General features: G+C 36.6%; 1 protein-coding gene across 4 annotated transcripts in view; it reads left to right on the top strand.

Annotated features, from left to right (window-relative positions):
* The window catches only part of LOC103478352 (CUB and sushi domain-containing protein 3-like), a 244,833-nt gene that overhangs the window by 171,062 nt on the left and 50,528 nt on the right, over positions 1-23,243 (top strand). For 3 of the 4 annotated variants that reach the window (XM_017309426.1, XM_008432116.2, XM_008432115.2), the window contains 10 exons: positions 266-454; positions 561-719; positions 4,150-4,338; positions 6,341-6,526; positions 7,173-7,367; positions 8,328-8,501; positions 10,991-11,164; positions 12,008-12,181; positions 15,058-15,243; positions 18,165-18,338. In XM_017309426.1, the coding sequence (XP_017164915.1) occupies positions 266-454; positions 561-719; positions 4,150-4,338; positions 6,341-6,526; positions 7,173-7,367; positions 8,328-8,501; positions 10,991-11,164; positions 12,008-12,181; positions 15,058-15,243; positions 18,165-18,338 (1,800 nt within the window). The remainder of the gene's footprint in view (positions 1-265; positions 455-560; positions 720-4,149; positions 4,339-6,340; positions 6,527-7,172; positions 7,368-8,327; positions 8,502-10,990; positions 11,165-12,007; positions 12,182-15,057; positions 15,244-18,164; positions 18,339-23,243) is intronic. The other variant, XM_008432118.2, reaches the window with a different exon arrangement.

Here is a 23,243-nt window from a genome sequence, read left to right as displayed (position 1 = left end):
CAGCATCGGCTTCAGCCTTTTGTGTAATATCACTCTGCTAAAATGTGATTGATTCATGACTTCCATGTGTAATTTATTCTTCCCTAATAATTTAGCTTTAACCTTTCTCTGTTCCAGTTTCTTCTGCTTTATTGTTTCTCTTGTTACTGCTGATTGTGTTTGTGTACTTGCTGTGCTTTTGCATGTTTTTTTTTGTTTAATCCCCATTGCTCTTCCTCTTGTTAAAAATTAATGTTGACCCTTAACTCCACATTTCTTTCTGTAGTGCAATGTCCAGCATATGAGGTGCGCTTCGACTCAACGGGGGAGATCTTAAGTCCTGGTTACCCTGAAAACTACTCCAATCTTCAGACGTGCTCCTGGCTAATCAACGTAGAGAAGGGCTACAACATAACTCTGAACTTTGAACTGTTTGAGACTGAGAAGGAGTTTGATATCTTGGAAATATTTGATGGTAAGTAACAAACATGATCTGAAATAATAGTCTTATATAGTCAAACAAAGCATTTGGTGTGCTTACTATTTTTTTTTTTTTTTTTTTTGCTGTTACTTAAACCTAGGTCCAAACATCTACAGTCAGAGCCTTTCAACACTCAGTGGCGACATAGAAACCCCGTTCAATCTGACAACCACTGGCCACCAGCTGCTACTGCGCTGGTCCACTGACCACGCCACCAACCGTCGCGGCTTCCACATCAGATATGTGGGTGAGTATCAAAGTATGTATCCTTCTTATAATCATATTCTCTTTTTTTTCTTACAAATGTTATATTTAACTAGACTTGGGGCCAGATTTACTGAACCAAATAAATTTAATGTGTGGTTGAGAAGTAGAAATACTGCCAGTTGGGAGTGTACAGTTCAATGATTAAACATTTTTGCTGATTTAGGAATGCAGGCAAACCACTTCCTTTAAGTATGATATCTAACAAGCTCTGATATAAATGTTAATCTTTGTTTTATGTCATTGGCTTAGAATTACACAAAACATATCACTGATGGTTAGTCTAAATTGTACCCAAATAATGTGGGGGAAATAAACTTGCCTTTCCGACCTTGATAAACGCCTTACGATCTGTTAATCTTTTTTACTGCTGCAAAATTTCCCTCTCAAAAGATTTAGAAAATTAAGTTAATGTTTAAAATGTAATTGTTTTTGGGGGTTTTTTACAAAATGATTGGTCACGCAGTAATTATTCCATCTGTTGGTGATACTTTATAGAACATGAAACACGCTTTCACCAACAGAACAACGGTTATTGTGATTTAACAATGTTGGAGCTGACAGAGTGATCTTTAATTATTTCACTGAACAGCTTTTCCATATGGCCCTGGATCATTTTCCTACTGAATAAATAATGTTCTACTCTCAGTTTCTGGTAGAGTTCACCAGATTTGTTTTTAAAATGTCCTCGTATTTCAAAGATGGTGTGTGTTATGTGGGCTTTTGGAAGGCATCAAAGATCCTCCACCGTACTTAGTTTTTGTTTCTGAGAAGGTCAGACTTACTAAAGCATACAGCACTAAATGAAGTTCATGCAGGTGTGGTAATTTACGCATGTTTATATTGGTGATGGTGGGACAGAAACATGTTTTTTTTCTTGCATCAGTCTTAAAAATTCAGTTAGCCTGAGCAGTTCTCAAGGCTGATATAAAGACTTTGAAACCTCAATATACCACTTTTGAAGTAGTTAGCTTTAAATATTTTATATGGAAACTTTACATTACTAAATGGAAGATCTAATAAGGTCTGATCAAGAAGTTGTCGAATGTATCAACAACTGTGCTGATCTTGATTTTGTTAAAAACAAAAAAAATTTCCTTTCCCCCCTCTGAATAAATGTACTTCACTTAAAAGTTGAACTTTCTGAATATTTTTTGTATTAGTTTGTGTTGCTCCAATCCAAGAGTAATTGATTTGGAGGCTTTTTATACATGCTACCAGGGGTGTTACGAAATGTGACTGTGTAGTCTGGCATTTGCTAAAAGATCTATAAACAGCTACAATTCAAGGAAATTAAAGCTTGTTATTATTTAATAAGCCTCAAGATTTTCTGGCCATTCATCAACATTACAAATCCCCGTACTGGAAAGCAAAGCAGAACAACACATACCCGCTCACTCCCCACCTCACTGCTCCCCAGAAAGGGATGAGGAAAATACAAATGCTGAACATAAAGGGGAAAAAAGCAGGACAGCAAAAAATTTGGATTAATCAGTTTAGCAGGGGGTCCAAGGTTATTCCAAATTTTTCTCAAGTACAATTATTTTGGTTTGGCAAATAGTTTTCATAATAAAATCCAAAATTCCTCTTGAACAAATACAGGTACTTCTCAAAAACTTAGCATATTGTGATAAAGTTCATTATTTTCCATAATGTAATGATAAAAATTAAACTGTCATATATTTTAGATTCATTGCACACCAACTGAAATATTTCAGGTCTTTTATTGTTTTAATACTGATGATTTTGGCATACAGCTCATAAAAACCCAGAATTCCTATCTCAAAAAATTTTAACACTCAAAGATAACGAGCAACTTTTGTTACTCTGTACAGCCACCCTGTTATCTGCTGAAAGTCTTGCTCTCTCTCACTCTTTTGCAGCTTAAAGGAACCACAATCGTTTCAGTTGAAATGCAGTTTTCTTTCAAACTGTTTCTAACTTTATGCTTCCTCTGGCTTCATATTTAAACACTGAGCAAATGCTAACATGATCTAACTTGCTGTCTTCTTCCCCTCACTAATAGCTACAACATCAAATAGGATGTTGTCAATATGAAGAGATTATCTGTGGTGCATTCACCGATCAAAAAAAAGACCAGATATTTGCATTTTCAACTAACTGGAACAAAGTCAGAGCTGATCAAATCAGTCAAATTCATCAACCAAAGGGTTTCTTGATGGGTTTTCTACATCAACCACTTAATGGTGACTTCTACTGAAAATACTATTATTTTTAAATTACAGTGTAAAATTAATATTCTATTGTCTTTTACCAAGGTGGTCTGGTCTCTTTTTGCTGTGAAATATTTATTGAACCATCTTAGCTGCAGCTTTTTTATGTGAATACGATATGACCACATGCATCTATTTAATCAGTCTGCTGTGATTACAGAGATATACTTTGAGGTCTATCACTGCTTTTAAAAACACATTTCCCACAAATAATAGATCACAATGAGAGATGCTTTCATGAACAAAACACATAAGGCAGGAAGGAAGTCGCTACCAGGCCTGCATGCTGTTTTGTACTCCCCTAAGTTCAGAGTGTTTTAATTCTTAATTGACTCTTTAATAAAGCAAGTGCTGCTGGGAAAGAATAGCACAGACGTCTTTTTCTATTTGAAATGCATCAGTAATAGTGCAAAAAGCAGAAAAGAAATACATATTTTAAAAAATTTTCTCTATTATATTTAATACACAAGTGTGTTGCGCTGAAAGCAAGTTAGTGTGATGAATTTTGTAACGGGAACTCCTTTTTGACTTGATTGACTCTAATAGGAACTGATTTAAACTCCAATGTGTCTTTTCGTCTTAAATCCCCGCTATCTCCCAGCAGCCATGAAGATTTTAAGAAATGGTTGACAGCTATTGGAATGCACAAAGCTTTCCCTTGACATTTCTGTCCCATTGGCCATTTACTAGTCATATTCTGGAAATCAAATTATTATTATTTTTTTTTTATTTTTTTTTTTTAGATTGATGGCCTGTAAGATGAGGGAAGGGAATGTTACGGTATAAATAACTGCAGGATGCATCAAGACTGTGTGTACTGAAGCAAATTGAATATGTGCATGGCCATAGGCTAGCAAGGAATTGTAATAATGTGATTTTGAGGGCTTCCCTTGCTGTTTGGTACACAGTCTGAGTGCTAAAAAGATGTGACACTCCTAAGGCATTTCCACTGATTATGAGTCTGCATTTAAAAGCTTTGGCGTAATAAAAAAAAAAAAAAGTTAACTTGAGTCTTTCTCCAGAGGTAGTTTGTTAATGTCTCTGTTCTTTTTCTCTGATTTATTTATCTTTCTTCCTCTTAATGTCTACTTTTCCACCTTCTTTTCTTCACTCTGTTCTTATTCCCTCTTCCGTTGGCTTTCTTTTTCTTTCCTGCTCTCCACTGTGGCTTTATCTCTTCATCTATTGTAGCGATGTATTGCAGTACCCCAGACTCCCCGCACCACGGCTCTGTAGTAAGACAAACTGGGGGTCATCTTAACAGCATGGTGACATGGGCTTGTGACAGGGGGTACAAGCTGATTGGGAAAAGCACAGCTGAATGCAAGAAGACCTCCTATGGTTACTACGCCTGGGATGCACCAGTTCCTGCATGTCAAGGTAACCTCATCCTACCTGGCTACTTGTGTTTTTTTTTGTTGTTTTTTTTTTTTTTTGTTTTACTTGCAACATTATCTAGCATCTACATCCAATGTTCTGGTGATTGGCTCTACAACCATGTCCTTTTCAGGTGAAATGACATGCACATAAAGCACACAAGAGTCTCAGCTCAAATCCAATCCCTGTGTAGTTAGCGGTTGAACTGAATCCAACCTGATTGAGAGCCAGCTTCCTGTCAGGTGGAAATTAAACAAAAATCAATCTTCGCATCTTTGTCAATTTCCACTTCCTTAAATTACTTGCTAACTTGCCGTCAACACATGGAGTCTGCCGCTGCTTTGTCTACCCTCACCGAACTGCTCTCCTTTATGCACACACGTCAGTGTTTGTGTATTTCCTGTGCCTCGTGGCTGCGGCCACACTCAGACTCAGACACACACTCAAACACCAACAGATGGTGTCATCAATTGCGTTTTATCTTGACGCGGTGAAATCAAAATATGTATTTCAAATAGATTTAAAAACATTTCACACCTGTGATTGATTCCATCAGTTTGCTAATTGGGCACAGCTTTTCCAAAGCACGTAGAGCCAAGCTTCCCTGCAGATAAACTGATATATTATACAGTTGATGCCCATCTGGTTATGAGCTTAGATCCCAGCAATTATATTCTAGTTATCTCAGAGATGACACAAACATAAAAAATTTATGTTTATGTAAGTTTAGTATTCATTGGCATTTGTTGAACTGTGACCATGAAGATACAATAGATAACCAATCAACATTAGTTATCACTAGCCAACATAACAGATCCATCTCCCATCACTTCCTTTGACTTGACACTGATAAAACACCTTAAAGCTGACCAGATGAAGCTTTCCTTTGCTTCTGTATCTGAGAGCAAAGTGGTCCAAATCTACTTTGTGTATTTCTGTGTTTTGCTGTGTCTGAATGTTCCTAGTTTTATAGGTTGGGAAAAGTCTGTGTTGGAAGTGTTATTGATTTTATTATGTTTTTCAATTACCTACTGCCTCACACTAAAGGAAGAAATTAAAGTGCTTTGCATACTTTCCCATTTTGTAACATTACATCCACAAACCTATATGTAATTTATTTGAATTTAATGAATTCAGCAAAATACCGCAGAACTCTGGGTGAGCTGCAGACATCTCTGATTGCATATCCCTATTAATCACAGCTGAAGAGTAAATATTTGAGCTCTAAGTTGAGCATTGTTAATATTAAGTATTAATTTTCATAATACTTACTTTTAATCTGGTTGATTTTAAATTGTATTACTCATCTGCATGTTTTATTTTTCCCATATCTTTTGTTTTTCTACATTTTCCAATATTATGAGCAGGTTTGCAGAGGCCAAATACATGCATACTATAATCAAACGTTAAGTGTAAGAACCAGAGACTCTCTCGCAGCACTATTATAAAAGCAGGTGTCAAAGCTGGATGGCATTCTGTGAAATGTAACACCTTGAAATAGAAGTTTTGACAGGTGCAACTCATTTTGTTCATGATATAACTCAGTTCCATTAAGTGCTTCACTAAGCCCACCGCATTGAGGTATCAAGCATAGTACTGGGGCTCTGGCATTGACTCAATTTACTTCAGTGCAGATGTTATTAATGCTGCTAATTACACATGAGCTGTCTCTGCCGTGATATCTTGAAGGGTCTGCAATGAATGAGGTTGGCTGTCAAAATTCTACAGTGGCTGGTTGGAGCAAGTTGAGGAATTATATCTTGTTGAATTTGTACGCCCTGAAATTGTTATCCTTAGAAAGTAAAAGAAACGACTTCTCGTGTAAATTATAAAACCTGACAGGGCTTGTGTGCTACAACAGCCTTCACAAAACGAGTGTTTTTTCTTCACGAATGTTTAGCTGTCAAGCCGGTGCACCTACCTCACCCGTTGTAGGCTGCTATCTAACACACGTCTTCTGCTCCGCATAAACATGTGCCGACAATGGTCCTCTTGCCACCTCTAGCTGTGTCATGCGGTGTGCCCAGTGCGCCAGTGAACGGAGGTGTGCTTGCTGCTGATTACTCTGTCGGCACACGGGTGACCTACTTCTGCAACAGTGGCTACCGGCTGTCCTCCAAAGAACTGACGACCACAGTCTGCCAGCCAGACGGCACCTGGAGCAATCACAACAAGATACCCCGATGCATCGGTGAGTGCAAGAGGCTGCTTGGAGGATTGAAAGGGACAGGGAGGGTGGAGGGTGATTTAGGAAGACATGGTAATCTCAAAAAACCACATGGATATGCAGTGAGGAGCTGAGAGAAGATGATAGGAAAATATTTTGTCTGAATGAGGAACGTACATAAATCTTACTAAATTTATTGAGAGCTATAATCTTGATAAACCTCCCGGTAGTTTCCAACTTCCTGAAAGCCACTGGAGTATGATAGTTTAACAAATCTGTCTGTCATATAAATATGGAGTAAGTCCTTGAGGACAATGATTTAAACATTTATTAAAAAAAAACATTAACTTGCTGCAATATGATGAGACAGGTGAATAATAGTTAAGAGGAAATCTGTTCACAGTGGGGTACAGGTTTGATATTCCAGTGCACCTCTTCCAAGTTAGAAAGTCAGAGCAAACCGTGATTGACAATATTATTTTCTTCTGAGACCAATGTTTATTTCTGTTTGTGTTTATCTCGCAGTAACAAATGGAAACAGAATTTTAAAAGCCCTATTGGATTAGAATGTGATTTTATTTATTTTGTTCTTTTATTGTTTTATTGCCCTGCTTCTAAATTTGTCTTGGAGCAGAATTGTCTTTCAACCTACTTTATTTTCACCCAACAGTGATGATGTGCCCCAGTCTTAGTTCCTTCTCCCTGGACCACGGGAGATGGAGGATAGTCAACGGTTCGCACTATGAATACGGAACTAAAATAATCTTCACCTGCAACCCTGGGTACTATCGGGTCGGTCCCGCCCACATCCAGTGTCTGGCCAATGGAGCTTGGAGCTGGAGAAGTGAGAGGCCCCGGTGTAGAAGTGAGTAGAGTTTAGCTTTCCATTACAAAAACTACCAGCAATAATGTACAGATTTTTGTATCTTTGGATGGATCTGAAAAAAAAACAACTAATCAATTTTAAAAAGAAAACTGAATTTTAAGAGAATGAAAAGGTTTTGAATTTCTTGTAAATACTCTCTAATCCACACGTGATCAACATTAACCATGAGCAGATCATGTTATTGAAATTCATTGTTGTGTATTGATTGTATTTTTATTTATCAATTCACCCCCAAAAAAGAATGTTTCAAATAACCCATTTTCAAAACAGTATATTAAACATGAAACCGTTTTGAAACAACTCTGTTATTTTATCTACTTCACCATTTAATTAATATAAATTATCTCAGTTAAAATGTTCATGCAAGATTGATTTTTTTTTTCTTTTTTAAAAAGTAATAAAAATAATAAAGCCACTGTAAACAAATCATCTCAGGTGTAAAGGTTCATTAAACAGAATTTACCAAAATACTTGAAGAATACATGTCACGTTCATATTTGACCTAAAACATTATTTTATTGATTCTCTTTTGTGTTCTTCACCTATTCTGGTCCCAGTCTGTGTTAGGTATTGTTTACTGCCCTAGTGGACACTAACATTTTTCTGCTGCCATGAGGACTCCTTTTTTTGTTTGTTTTTGTTTTTGTTTTGAGGCAGTGAATAGCTTGTGTAATGGCAGAACAGGATGCCAGCAAGTGTTATTAAAGATGTTTGGACAAAGGAAAACACCATCATTATCCTCCCAGTGAAATAGTACAGGTCAGCTTTTATCACATTATGGTCGGTAAGATGGGTGTAAATCACTGTGCTCTCCCATTGACTCCAAAGATGTAAGCCATCTTCTAGCTCATCCTTTATTCTGTTTCTGCTGCTCACTCTTCTGGGGGTGTCTTCTGTCTCCTTCCTCTTCTTTGTACCATCCTCTTCATCTTATTGCAGTTATTTCCTGTGGCGATCTTCCTACTCCTCCTAATGGGAAGAAAATCGGGACGCAGACTACCTTTGGAGCATCAGCTATTTTCAGCTGTAACCTTGGCTATGTTTTAACTGAATCTACAGTTAGGGAGTGTCTTCTGTCTGGCCTTTGGAGTGGGATGGACTCTCAGTGTCTAGGTAAGTACGTTCTAAATGTTCTTGACCGAGGTCAGAAACTGCTGGCAAGTGTCTCAGAATAAATAAGAGCATTTCTGATTGGGCCAACAAGAATAGAAACAGATGGGGAAGCAGTAGGTGGATATAATTGCCTCTGTTGCTAAGTGCATATGGCCAGTGTCAATAAAAACTCTGGAAGATGTACATTTTTTATGGTCCACTATTGACTTCATATTTGCTCTGAATGAGGCCTCTGTTACGCTTCAAACTGTTGCAGAGCCTGCTGAGAAAATAATGAAAGCTTTGTGTTCCAAATGTTCAAGTACCTTTAGCAACAACCTGCAGAGAAATGGATTAAATTACCATATAGGCAGCATTCATGTTTGTGAAGTTTATAATATATAGTAACAGTCTTTCTGAATTTGTGGAACATCATCCAAGAAGTTCTGGCAAAGTTTACCTCAGTAAGTATTTAAACAGGAAAACACCCTGCAGCTTTGCATACCAAAGAAGTCCTAGCTTTTTCCGTTTTTCCTCAAGTTACAGCAACTCATTTCTATAAATATTATTATTGGGACATTGTTTGATGGACCAACACAAAGGTCCATCAAACCTTTGTGTTTGATGGACTTTTGTCCATCAAACACAAAAAGACACTTAAGCAGTGTCTTTTCTGCTTAAGTACACAGAGAAGACACATAGTTGTCAATATTTGTTTTAATTAGAAGACTTCTCAAGATTTTGTCTCGAGAAGTCTTTTAATTAGTAGAGATTTCTAGCTTATGTATAAAAATACTGTTCTATGAAGACCTTAGGAGTTTATTAGAGAACATAAGTAAATAAAACGGCTTTAAGAAGACCATATAACACAACAGATACATCAGATATAAAGTTGTTGAGGTTATAAAACAATATGCAAAGCTTTTAACAAATTGCAGAGCACTGTTCAATCTTCATTTGATGATAAAAAAATTGTGGCCTCAATTAACATGACACTAATTGTAAGATCACTCCGCCCACATGGAAATGCAATTCAGGTAGAGCCAGCTTCTGACAAACAAACATGTAGTGAAGCTCTGTGCCTTATAAACCAACATTAAGGCAAAAATGTTTCAATCGAGTCATACATTTAATGTTATCTATGAAAAACCACGGAGAAATCTCTGTTAAAACCAAAGTCTTTTGCATAACTTTAAGTAGAGTTCGTGGCATACATGTTTTAATGCTGCCATATTGTTGCTCATGTGCAAAACTGGTAGAAACGTATCATTCAAGTTGTAATTGCAATAAAAAATTGTGGGGTGTGCTGAATACTAATGCACGTCATATTTATAATGTGAAAAATCATTTATTTTTCAACTGAACGATTATACACTCAGTTATTTGAGCATCAGTAAAATTCCAATAAATGGCATTAGAATATGTCATTATAATGGGAAATTAATTTGAAAACATTTTAGGGTTATGAATTCTTTCTCAAAGCATTGTTCATAATTTGATTATCTGAATTCAAAGTCATGTTGGAGCTGAGCGTTAAGATTTTCTGGACACTAGTGACATTAGTCCTCTTTGTAGTTGTGTTATGTGGCACCATTTCTTTTTGCTTGGCTCAAGGTTTGATCAGTTCATTAAAAGTGAAGCACCTTTTGCTTGGCTTGTAATCTGACTGGTGAGGTTAACTGAGCACCTTCTGGTAAAGTCGCCTACTTCAGCACTATCTTCATAGAAATCTCGCTGCTCTCAATTGGAGTGTGATAATAAAATGCTCCACTGAATTTCTCAGTGCAGGAATGAATTAGGGAAATAAGGTTCTCCAGGTTTCAAGTGGCAGCAGAAATGTCACCAAGTGATCCCTCTTCTCTAAAACAAGAGGATATATTGTGGCTGCAAGCAACATGATTATGTGCACAGTTTTTTTTTTTTTTTGGAATTGCGGATGTGCACCTTTCTTTGTGTTGTAGGTTGGACAACTAAAGCCAAAGCCAGTGTAAATTTTGATTTAACATTTCAGAAATAATGAGCTCAAATATGCGTTCCAAATACAATACATGTTATGACTAAACTAATTTAACCTGTCTGCATTAAAATTCATAGACCTTTTAAAAACATGCCCCCGCATTTCATTTTCTTACATTGTTGTCAAATTGTATTTAAATGTTAAAGTGCAATCAAAATTGTGTGTATCCTTCAGCTGCCATCTATTAGTAGCAAAGCCGCTAAAACTCATTGTTCTCACTGTTAGAAAGCCAAATTGAATCAGTTCACCACATGAATGACTGAGTGCAATTGCATTTGTTGTTTTCAAACTAATTTTATTTCCTGGCAAAAGGTGCACCACCTTATTAGTGTACATTTGTTATATATCACAAATGCCACACTCTACGTAATTTATTTTTTCTTTCATAGGAAATGTCCTATTTGTGAAAAAAGGAAGCCATAAATTGAGAGAGGAAAAAGAACAATGAGCAGGAACAAAGGGTAATGGGCTATTTTTCTTTACTCTTCTGCAGCTGGTCACTGTGGCATCCCAGAGCAGATTGTGAATGGCCAGGTTATTGGGGACAATTTTGGCTACAGAGACACAGTGGTTTACCAATGCAACCCCGGGTTCAGGCTTATTGGTTCCTCTGTTCGCATCTGTCAGCAGGATCACAACTGGTCTGGACATCTCCCAGTTTGTATATGTAAGTACATTATTGGCACTACTTTCTCGAAATGGCTCACTGCGAGTGTGTGGGTCTATGAGTTTTTATGTTTATTTCAGATGATAGAATGTATATTTATAGATTGAAAAATAGGGGATTTTGTTTGGGCTTGATTCCTGATCTCTGGTTTTGTGTTGCCTTGGTCCGCTAATATATACTATAGGCCATTTGTCCTACTCTTCTGGAACAATGCCATATACCTACTAAGTACACAAAGTGGATTCTTAATATTTATTTCAAGTCTTCACAACAAATTTTAGATGGCACAATATCATTTAGAATAACTGCTGACATTTGATCTGCTTCAGACTTCATTAAATTTCACTTCGTCCAGTCTTACTTTCACACCAAGGAATGTTGTTAGATGGTTGGGCTTTGGGATAATGCAATCACTGATTGAAAATTATCAGATTTATTTTTTATTTTTTTTGCTTTGTTTTCTTCAGCATTCAGAGCTGATCAAGTTGAAACTCACCAACTGATTTCTCTGTGTATATCACATTTTTTGTCTATTTCTTTTTTACCCCAAGGTCTTCTACTTTTGCTCGAAAGACTCTTACATTAATAGCCAAAACGTGAACAGCTAATGTAATTTTCAGTATAATCATATTTTTAGTGGATTGAAATTTTCCATAGTAGTTGTTCGTGACTTGAATTCTTATTCCCTCTTTACCCTATGAGCTTAATTATAAGTACAGTGACATGACAGTTGGCAAATTATGACCTCAGTCATGGCGTGTTGCTCCTTTGCTACATTTTATCTTTTTTTTTATTTTTTTTATTTCTTTCCAACACGTACCTTTTTGGTCTTTCACAACTCAGCTGTCACTTGCGGCCACCCTGGCAGCCCTATTTATGGCCGCACCACAGGCGATGGCTTCAATTACAATGATGTTGTGCGCTTTGCCTGCAACAAAGGCTACACCCTGGAGGGACCCTCTACAGCTCAATGCCAGGCAAACCGCCAGTGGAGCCATCAGCCTCCGACATGCAGAGGTAAGGTCCTCGCCACGGAGCACCTGCTGAATTTATAAATACTTGCCAGTTTGACAGCATTTAGGTACCAGAGGGACACGTTTGCACTTTGATAGTTGAACTCTGCCTTCTTCACCATATCTGCTGTTGGCGTTGAATGTACCGTTTGTGGATGTAAGAGAAACCAGACTCAAACTGGGAACATATGTGAAGGGTTTTGATTAATTAGATGCAGCTTTAACAGCTTATTTGCTATCAGAAATGGAGCATATTCAAAGAGCAGAGTATTTCATCTACTAAAGCTGTTTTTTTTTTTTCTGTGTATTTCTTTCCATAACAAAGGCCATGTTTATCTAATGCTTCTCTATTTATGTAAGGTTAGCCAAAAGGAAAGCAGGTAGCTGCCAGATAACAGAAATAGGATCCAGGCTGGAGCAAGTGCTAGAGCAGAATGAGAAAATCTTTCCAGGTCTTCTGGGATTATCCTGTTATCTGAAGCTAGAGTAGCCACAAAAATGATTCATCCTCCAGATGTATCAAACTCATTCACAAATCAGTAGATGACGACTTGTTGCTTACTCTGACATGGGCAACAAATAGGTATTTGGCTACGTAAAAAAGTTGCACTAAATACTTACAGTATGCATGATCTTAAAACTTGTTTTTTCAACAGATCATCATGTAATGAAGCCACAGCATCAAAACTAAAAAGTATCAGTAATCATAGCAGAATGTATGGAAACTTTATCATCCTTCCAGCTATTTCTTCAACAGTTCTTTTTTTGTCAAATGACATAACATTATTACTTTAACATATTCAAATCTTAGAATATAATAAATGACATAACATCGCAGACATTCAGCTACATAACATCTTTGGGTTTTTCTGAGCTTTGTCCAGGGGTGATCTAGACAGTTTTATGTGTTTTTGCCCCATCATAACAGAGAACAATCCTTATTTGTACATGTATAGAGAATAATGTTCTGCACATAAACTTAGCTCTAGGATTATGCCACAAACATATGTGATTCATATGATATAACCCTGATGGTTCTTTTTATACAAAATCACCCATTAATTCATTCAGAATTAAATCCTATTGATGTTGGTTTTGTTGGAATTTATACATATTAAGACATTTAGTTATTTTTAACGTAAATACGACTGCAAAGATGGATTCAATAAAGGATGTGACACTGTCATGTACCTTTGTCAAAATATGTTCCCAGAAATATGTTCTCCCATGAAGCCAACACGTCACTCATTTCTACTTAAGAGACACTTTGGAATAATTTCACCTTCATCTAATTTCAGCTGAGCCACCTTGTCAGTAATGACGTCTTGGAGACTTCTTCTGCTTTTAGAATGGTTGCTTTTGTCTGACAATAGACAATATATGTTAATTTGGTTTTCATGAAGCAGCATGAGCATCTATTATTATCGGAGGTGCCAAATATAGCCCATGCTTACCTTTCATTCTGTTCATTAAACAGAATAATCCACTGTTTAGGTCATGTGGACAGTTTTATTTTTAACTCGCAAGCTTGCTGACAGATAACACTTATGCAAATTAGGATCCAAGCAAAGGATGCAGTGTGAACAGTTTCCAGGAAATATCCCTTGTGAAATGTGCGAAGGGATTTAGGCAGAATGCCACATTACTATTTTGTGTGTCCTTTTTACTTAATGTTTTGTTAAAGGGAAATTATTCCTGACAAATGGCTGTTTCATAGCAGCTTTCATATAAGCAGGGTACACTAATAACTGAGATACATCTATCATACTAAATTGATCAAACAAATGGTTAGAAAGCACGTATTAGCTTTCTGTGGGTCTAGATGTGTGAAAATGAGAGTTTGTACATTCTTTGTTTTCTTAAATTATACACAATGGCAGACCTCCCCCTCTAAAAGCTCTGCCAGGCAAATGGCCTCTGTGTACTAGTTCGCCCTAATTGAAATTATGCAATATGCATGCATTTAGGGGAAAGCCTGCCTATGTTTATGTTTATATATGTAAATTACAGCCAGAGTCAATTACAGTCCTCGAGACCAGAAACGTTTGCATTACACATATTTGGAAAAAAATTAAATAAATAAATAAAGGAGTGTCCAATAAAAGCTGATGGTAGTTTTGTTGCTGAAGAAGAAAAAATTAAATGAAGTAAAACAGCCTTTACAAAAGCTGTGGAGAGAAGTCACATGTTTGAATGAATCATTAAAACCTCTTGCTGTACCTAAGCAAAACAGTTATTCTGAATGTGATTCCTTCCTTATAAAGTCAAATGTTCTTTTAGTTTAGTTCTAGTTTTGTTTTAGTTTAGTTCTTTTAGTCATTATTCATCTAAAAATATGTACATATGAACAGAAAAATATTTATTTTCTTTTGTTAACATCTGCATTTGTTGTTTCTGGCTGAAAAGAGAAAAACTACTTTAGTGCACATTGCTTGCATGCTGTGGACTTGACAAGGGTGTTTGATCCTGCATATATTTGATGCACTCAGCTTTTTAAGTTTGGTACAGAAATGAACCAAACAGTGTGGGCTAAACAACTGAGGAGATTGCACTGCCTTGTGAATTCACCCCTCTGTCTTGATTGTCTGCTTGCATTCGCAGTGGGCACCATATGCTTCTCTGTGGCATTGCAACAATGTAGTTATGGAAACTGTTTAGGACATAACAGCACATCTGATAAAGTAGTCCTCTATTATATGATGAAGTTTTTCCTCTGCACATTTATTTTGGTGGAAATATGTTTTCACCAAAAAGATAATTGTTTTTTTGTTTTTTTTGGTGGGTTTTTATTTATTTATTTTTTCTGAACATGGTTAAGCTAAACAAGACATTCTGAAGTTATTAAGGGTTTTAATGGCATGTATTTATATTTCTTCACAGTGGTCAACTGCACAGATCCAGGCATCCCTGCTAACTCTATCCGAGAGAGTAAAATTGAACATGGGAACTTCACATTTGGCAGTGTTGTGTTCTACGACTGCAACCCCGGATATTACCTGTTCGGTTCATCCGTGCTCACCTGCCAGCCAATGGGCCACTGGGACAAACCTCTCCCAGAATGCATTGGTAAAATGGACATTTCTTTCCAATACACTAATGGAACATTTATATCCTAGAGTGTCTAATTCGACAGGTAATCCTTGTTCTGTTAACATTTGCTTCCAGTTTTACAGGTAAAAGTGTTTAAGTCCTCCACTTTGTAAAATCTGTTTAAACTTTTGAATCAGTTCTTATTATGCTTCTCCAAAGCAAAACACTAAACTTAAATCAACTTTGCAGTGTGAACTTCAGCGTTTTCCTTGCTGTGTAATTCTGTATAATAATTCTGCATAATAACCCCCTGGTTATTATGCATTCTGTTAATGCCCGAGTCTACCAACAATAATCACCTATTTCTATTGAAATTATCTGAAGTATAGCTCTACATTTTCCACACAGGCTGAAATAGCACTTAATTTCATGGTAGAGAGACGAAGCTCATCATTTATTTTATCAAATCAAATCCTAATTAAAGAGGCACGCAGAAGTGTCTATCACGTGTTTTGAAACTTGCTTCAGGCATCATTGACGGTTCGGTTATGGTTTGTGTTTACTGAATTAAAGAAACTTACTTCGCATTAGGACGACTCAGACCAAAGGCAAACAAGCATAGAAAGTAGAAAAATAATATAATTAGTTTTTTTGTTTTTAAACAAAGCCGTGAATGAAGAAAAAGCTTACATTTTACAATAATGTTTCAAGTTATCGGTGTTTCTTGTGTCTGTTGCCATATGTATTGCTTAGCATTTTATAAACAATACTGATATATTTTTTTCTGCTTTCCATGTTGTGTATTAAAAATAACAGTAAACTCCCCTCTTACCTCAATCCTTCCCACATCCCACTCAGCCCCCAAAAAGAAAAAAAGTCTGAACTGAGATATTAGCAAATCCCGTAAGCTTGCTGATGCACAGGTAAGCAGATACAAGTAGATCACCTTTAAGTGCACAGGACATATTTCAATCATTGAATGAAACTTCTGCAACTGATCAATGTCAGTAAATTGTTAGCAATTCATTTATAACAAGACCAAATAACTGGTCACAGACACATATAGCCAGGGAAGCAGTAGACACAACCTCAAGTATGAAAAATCCAGTTGCTTTTAATGTTTGGCACCTATTAAATATGCATTATTTCACATTCCATCTCCACTGTTCCATTGGTACAGCTATACAGACTTTCATGCAGCTTGTTATATTGCAAAACAAATACATTTATTTAATAAACAACTACGAAAAGCCAAAAGATCAAGGTGACTGCAGTAGATGATGCACTGTTTCAGTTTCTTCTTCTTGAAAGAAAAAAAAAACCTGATAGATACCACAATAAAGCGACAAGTCTCAGCTTTGATGTCACTTTCTTAGTGCAAAAGAACTGAGGTTGACACTGCTGTCTGAACACAAACAGTAGTACTTAATTTGAAAAGAGTTTTTTTTTCTCCCTTAAGAAGCTGTGTGTAGTCTCAACTGAGATGGTGTTTGGTTATTCTTAAGCATTAAAAATCCTCAAGAGAAATATGTCTGCCTTATAAATCTATTGAAAACCATTTGCACACTCAAATTATGACCATAACTTAGCAGGAGTGCATATAAATCTCTGAGTCTGAGAGGCTGGTTTGTGGTTAGACTAAACCAAATAAATCAATGAAACAGTCAGATGTAGTGAACTAAAGCAAAGTACTTACAAAACCCCCCAGATCTGATTATTATTATTTAATGCAAGTATGCAGGAACGAACACATAAAAGTTGCTGACGTGACGGTCAGGAGATTTTTCAGGACAGAGATCAGCTGACCTTAAGTCTGACTGAGCAATGTTAAACATGTTTTTTATTAAGGTGGAGATGTTATCTTAGGGATTTTATAGCTGCTAAGGATTTTCTTCCAACATCTAAAATATCCTAAATGCGTCTCATAGTCTGTACAATGGGTTGCAAAAGTGATATTTTCTACATTTTGCCACAATACCAACTCAAAACTTAATTTTATTAGAATCTGGCCCTTATGTAAGAGTTGCAGAAAAACTAAAGTTAGAAAGAAAGCTTTACTAAATTCCATTCGTATTTTGTCAGAAGAATACATCCAAGCAGAGAAGTACTGGAAGGAATTGGATTAAAGCAAATTTGCATGTTAAAATGGCCCAATCAACTTGTAGTCAATTTGTAGCATGACTTGAAAACTGATACCCTGATGCTCTCTGATCAAAGCAACTGAGCTTGAGATGTTTTCCAAAAACAAATTGGCAAAAATATTCATATAAATATGTGCTTTTAATTGTAATTACTTGTAATTGTAGCAAAAGGTGGTTCTATCATGACTGAATAGAAACACACCACCGTTTTTGATCAATTGAATAGATTTTTAATTTGTAGAAAATGTTTCTTTATTCTACTGTGTGAATCTGTGTGGCATTTCAGGTTTGAAAGGATTGAATAATTTTGCAGGGCACCGTAATTGTCATCTGCTTATGAAGACGAAGCCTTCAGCATAACATTTTGCTCTTACCACGTCTCCCTGACAGTAGTGTAACCCTATGCAAATTTAAAATTTTACTTGACAATGTAATGACCCATCCAGGTGTTCTTTATATGATTTAACTGAAATGAAGGGCCATAGGAACAGCACTCTTTAATGTCCAATGAACTTACAGTGTGAACTATAAAATCTGATTTTCTCATGAATGTGTGCTCAAATTACTCTATTTAAGCAACTCTGATGCTAATTCGCAATTCAAAGCACTTTATTAGAGGGATACTTGCTAAATTTAACAGAGCTTCCCTGAGCATTACTGTATCATTCTCTGTGCTGTAAGATGGAGTAAGAATGTTGAGCTTTCTTTAATCTTCCTCTCATAGAAAATACTGTTTGTGCGTGTGTGTGTGTGTGTGTGTGTGTACAAATAAACAAGATTTATTAAGTTAGTCCTTCTGCTGCTCCCCTCATGCAGAGGTTGATTGCGGCCACCCAGGCACGCCACCCCATGCAGCGATCACAGGAGAGAAGTTTACGTTTGGCTCCAGAGTGCGCTACTCCTGTCGCGACGACCGTCAGCTCATCGGAGAGTCATCGCTTACCTGCCAACTGAACGGACACTGGAGTGGCCCACTGCCCCACTGCTCAGGTACGCTGTACCACACAAACATTTTGTGGTATTTTACACCCATTACAAAAGCTGATTTTTTGGGGGGCGCGGGGGGGTTTCCCCCATTGAACAAAAAGTCAATAGCAATTCTTAATCTAACTGACTGCACTACTAGTAGCTGACACAAAAAAGTACCAATGGGTCATTTAATTTCTCATTTAGTCTCTAAAAATGAGAAAAAAAACAAGTTATTGAATGAATGTGCAACAGAGAATTTTCATACTGCCTGAAAGATGGTGACATCTGCAGTCGGCAGTCTAATATTTTAAAAACCACAGCTAGAATTGAATAAATACAATAATCTAAGCACACATATTTAAGAAAACCCACACACAAAACTCATGAAAACTTATATTGTTCTGTAAAAGAAATGTTGTCATGCAACTGTGTGCTTTGTTATATAAAGTACCATATAACCCCTTATTCTACAGGAGTTGTAGTGTACACCCACTTCCAAAGATGAATCCAATTTTTATAGCCGCTGTATAACATTCAGCAGTGGGCTACTGGTGACCTGCTGCTCTCTGCTTCTCAACTGATTCAAGTCCTAATTGCTGTCTAGCTCCTGCATAGGATTAGGCTCTATATTCATGCGGCTCTCATTGCTTCAAGTAAACTGACATAATAAAGTACAGTAATACTCATTGTTTATATGTGCGATGAACGGGCTGCTTAGAAAACAATACAAAATGTTCATTTTAAATCTCTCATTCCTAATGATATCTGAAAATACAATGTATAGAACTAGATATCTGACAAATTACAGTTCATCCCTCACCACTTTCTGAATGTTAATTAAACAAAATTACAGTGAAATGCATTTGACTCTGTCATTATTGTAATTTTAAATAAATAGCTAGAGAAAAAAGATTGCAACCGATTATATTTGACCGAGTATCAAAATGATGGACAGCAAAAAAGTCTAACGCAAACTCTGCTAATAATTAAATTGTAAGCTGACAAAGTAAAAGTTTACATTATTTAAATAGTAAGTGGTGATTAACCACTTTTGCAAGTCATACGCACATTAGATGCATTGGTCACGCACAGCACAGCTTCATTAATTTAAAATGAAGTGCTAGCAACCCATTTTAACCCTGTTCATAACCTAAAATATTTGCTGATACAAATCAAAATGCCACTCATGAATGAATAGAAACCAAACTGATATCACTGGTTTGAGACTAAACTGATGCTAACTTGGTTTAGTCATCTGACTGAAATGTGGAACTATTTTGCTGCTCACTCGATCTACCAATCATGTAGTACTTTTTTTTAAACTAAATCCAGATCGTCTCCCTTTAGCTGTAAAGATTCCATTGCAATACTGTCTAGCTTTTATCAGGAAACTGTTTCTTTACTGACAGGACATCCCTAAAAGGCACCAAAATTAAGTCACAACTTGGCAGTGTCGACAAGCACTACAATAATATTAAAAGCCCACCTACAACACTGAAAGCATTTCTTGGCAATATTAGAAAGAAATTCGAGCTCCAAAGAGACCGTGCCAATTTAATACCATCAAATGCTACACAATGGACTTTTCTACCCTTTTTTAAAGACTCCCTTCTGTCTCAAAATATTTGACCTTTTGCTATCCACAAGTTCACTGTATACGCTAAAAGGTTTTTAACATTTCCGAACTGGCACTCCTGTGGTTTATCTCATGCTGCTGCATTTGGCAGAATGAAAAAGACCAAAGATGGTGAGCCAGTGCCAAACAGCAACTACAGACCTTTATTCTTCAGTAATTCAGTCAAAGGGAGTCTTCATCTTAAAAGAAATAACGGATAAGTGGTAACGTTGAATCTAAGTTAGCTGAAGAGGATCCTTTGTAAGTATAAATCCTTTGAAGTGAACTCCATAACCAGTTTAAACATTTTAGTTCCCAGTTTTTCATTTTGACATTTTTTTTTTAAAGTAAGAAAGAGGGTCTTGTAATGTGGAGCTCCCAACCTACAGCTTACCTCCACCCTTCAAGCCCTCTTTCCCCTCATCACACTTAAACGATCCTGACCATTAAAGTAGATCTTTTTATCTGAATCTTCACTTGGTTTGTTAAACTAACTGACCCACAAGTAATGTTTGTAAGCAGACTTGAGGGGTAGTTATTCTCTCTCTGTCAAAGGGCAGTTCAGTTTTTCTTCTCAATTTGGATATTTAGGTTTTACACAGGCAGTTTGAAAGTAGAGGATCTTAAGACGCTAAGGAAATGTACTTGATCGTGTCGGTCCAAATCTGTCTTACTGTCAGAGCTGTCTTCACATTTCTTGCTGGGGTGTGACAGCGGCGACAGAATGATGGGTGCCAAAGACTCGTTAGCGTCACCGGGAAGCAAAGTTTGGCCTGCGTGATTCTGTCCCACCAAAGACTTAAAGTGGCAAAAGTTGCTGAGTACTGTATTCTGGCTGTAATAGAAAGGCACTTTGTCTCATGTAAAATTTCTGCATGGGACCGAGCAGTTCTATCGACTGTTCTTCTATCCTTTAACCTGCTTTGTTCCATGTAGGATACTGTATTGTAAAAGTATGGAAGTAATGTTTTGTAAGAAAATCTGAGTGCCTAATATTTGCGTGGATTACTTTGACATTTACCTTCCCATTTTAATATTATCCTGTCAGGATAACCGTTTTTCCAAATGGCAGGCTGATGGTTTACAGTGTTGACTTGGCCTCCCACATCCCACAGCTCAGTCTAATCATATATCTAAGGGACAGATGAGAGATAGCAGTCTGCTGGAAATATTTTCATCCTTTTAACCTGTGGGATGTCAGAGCTCCAGAATGAAACCAACTTGCTCTCTGACTAAGGGTTTATTCACATCTGACACATTTGGTCTGCTTTAAAAGGGACCTATTATGGGAAATTCACTTTTAGTAAGTTTATGACTTACCATTCATAAACCGCTGCTGCATCTTTGGAGGTTGTGTGAGTGGCACAACTTTGACTGCTTCTTATGCACATCTGTTTGCAGCTATTTTCATAAAAAAAAAGAAAAAAAGTAATGACCATCTTTAGAATACCCTATAGACCTGCCCTAAGCATAATAAGTTCCCTATGCTAAATTTGTTCACATTTAGATGGAGGTAGGCAGTCTCTAGCTTCATTGGATTAGTGAGACTCCAGTCAGGGGTCTTCTTGACAAAACCGCCAAAATGGTGTTTGAACAAGATCTTATGCCTGAAGTGGTCTGGTGACGATTTGCACTTCATCAAAGTACAAATCAGGAGTGAAGGCCTGCTGGTTTCAGACCTCCACAAGAAACACAAGAACTTTTTAACTTCAGTCAAGTTCACCGCTCTCAAGCTTATTCAGCTAATTATTTTTTTTTTTGAGTTTGTCACTGCTCAATCTGTCCTTGAAGTACAATTTACATTTCAACTTCATTTGTGCGTGCACTGAAAGAAATGCTTTCACAATGAGAGTCTCCTTGTGAACGCTCAATAATCTCAATAATGCGCTCTGTTGACATTGCAGGCTGTCGTCAACGGCTAGCATTCAGTTCAGGTAGTAAATGGAAGAATTCATTGAAATTTGTTAACCTTAGTAGTATTGTGTGAAAGACAAAACTACTATTTATTTAAAATGTTGCAGTCATTAAACTCCAGTAAAAATTACATCTTTTGCGCTTTTGTCTCACGTTATGGTGTCTTTAGAGATGCAATTAATGCACGCCTTAAAAATCAAATTTAGAAGTAATACAATTTTAAGAACTTTTCTTTATTTTCTCAACTCTTACTGTACAAGTAATGTCTATAATTCCCAATTTCTGACTCTCTTGATAAATGGCATGAGTATAAAAAAGGAACCAATAATCTCAATAAAACGCTGATGTAAAAAGAAACAGAAAAACACTCCTAACTGTACCACATGTCCTAATCATAATACAAAGTTTTCAGATTATAACATTCCACTTGGCCTTATTTTCAATCTGCCTGAAAAATAGATCTTCTGAAATTGTTGTAAGAAGATCTGGTTGAGCCTTGTGATTGCAACGGGCAACCTTTAAGAAGCTGTACTCATAAGTGTTCAGACTGCTTTCCTTTCTTTGGAGACCTAAATATCAGTAGAGTGATAGTTTTAATGTTCTGGCTTTTCTTCAGAATGTAATGGATTTTTTTTAGGTAAGAAGTGAAGATGAAGCAGGGCTGCTTGCGTTTTTTTTTGTTTTTTTTTTGTCTTTTTAATCACCCATCACTTAAGTTAAGAAAGGGTTTCCATTATTTAGAAGATTAGATCAACATCCTGCTGTTTTGACAGATGAGTCTTTCTTATAATGATGATAAGCAATTCTGAATCTTATCTCTCTCTGTCATTCATTCTGAGCCGTGTGCCAACATAGCTCTGCTGCAGCCAGCTGTCTTATGAGACAGAGTAACCACATGTGCGTTTATATTAAGCATTCAACATGTCTAAAAATCAAACAGAATTGATACATTTCATTAATCGTGTTCAGAAATTCATCAGCTGTTTATCTTAAACCAAATTAATGTATTGACTTTGTTCTAAAGTATTGAACCAGCCAATGAGAAATAACTGCTTATACAGCGAATGCGCTGAGGACATTTATGGTTAATAATTATTTAACTTAGGATAATTTGCATAATTTGTTTCACAGTTGCAAATTAACTCTGTATCAAACTGAACATTTTAATCAATGTTGAATGTGAATGCATCATCTTTAGAGATTATACCGCATCAGCACTTGTGATTAACTAGGAAATCTGCAGGATATGATGGAGAGAAGAAGCCACTGTAAATCACCTGCTTGCCACTAAAAGACGTAATGGATTCACACTTGGCAGTAAACATCTGTTACAGTTATAGCAGAAACTGGAGCCACAACACAGCTGGAGCTCATCTGTTGCTTACAAAATAAAAAAA

Source organism: Poecilia reticulata, linkage group LG16, assembly GCF_000633615.1.
Source record: "Poecilia reticulata strain Guanapo linkage group LG16, Guppy_female_1.0+MT, whole genome shotgun sequence".
In the NCBI taxonomy this organism is placed as follows: Eukaryota; Metazoa; Chordata; class Actinopteri; order Cyprinodontiformes; family Poeciliidae; genus Poecilia; species Poecilia reticulata.
This window is presented reverse-complemented; position numbering and strand designations above follow the sequence as displayed.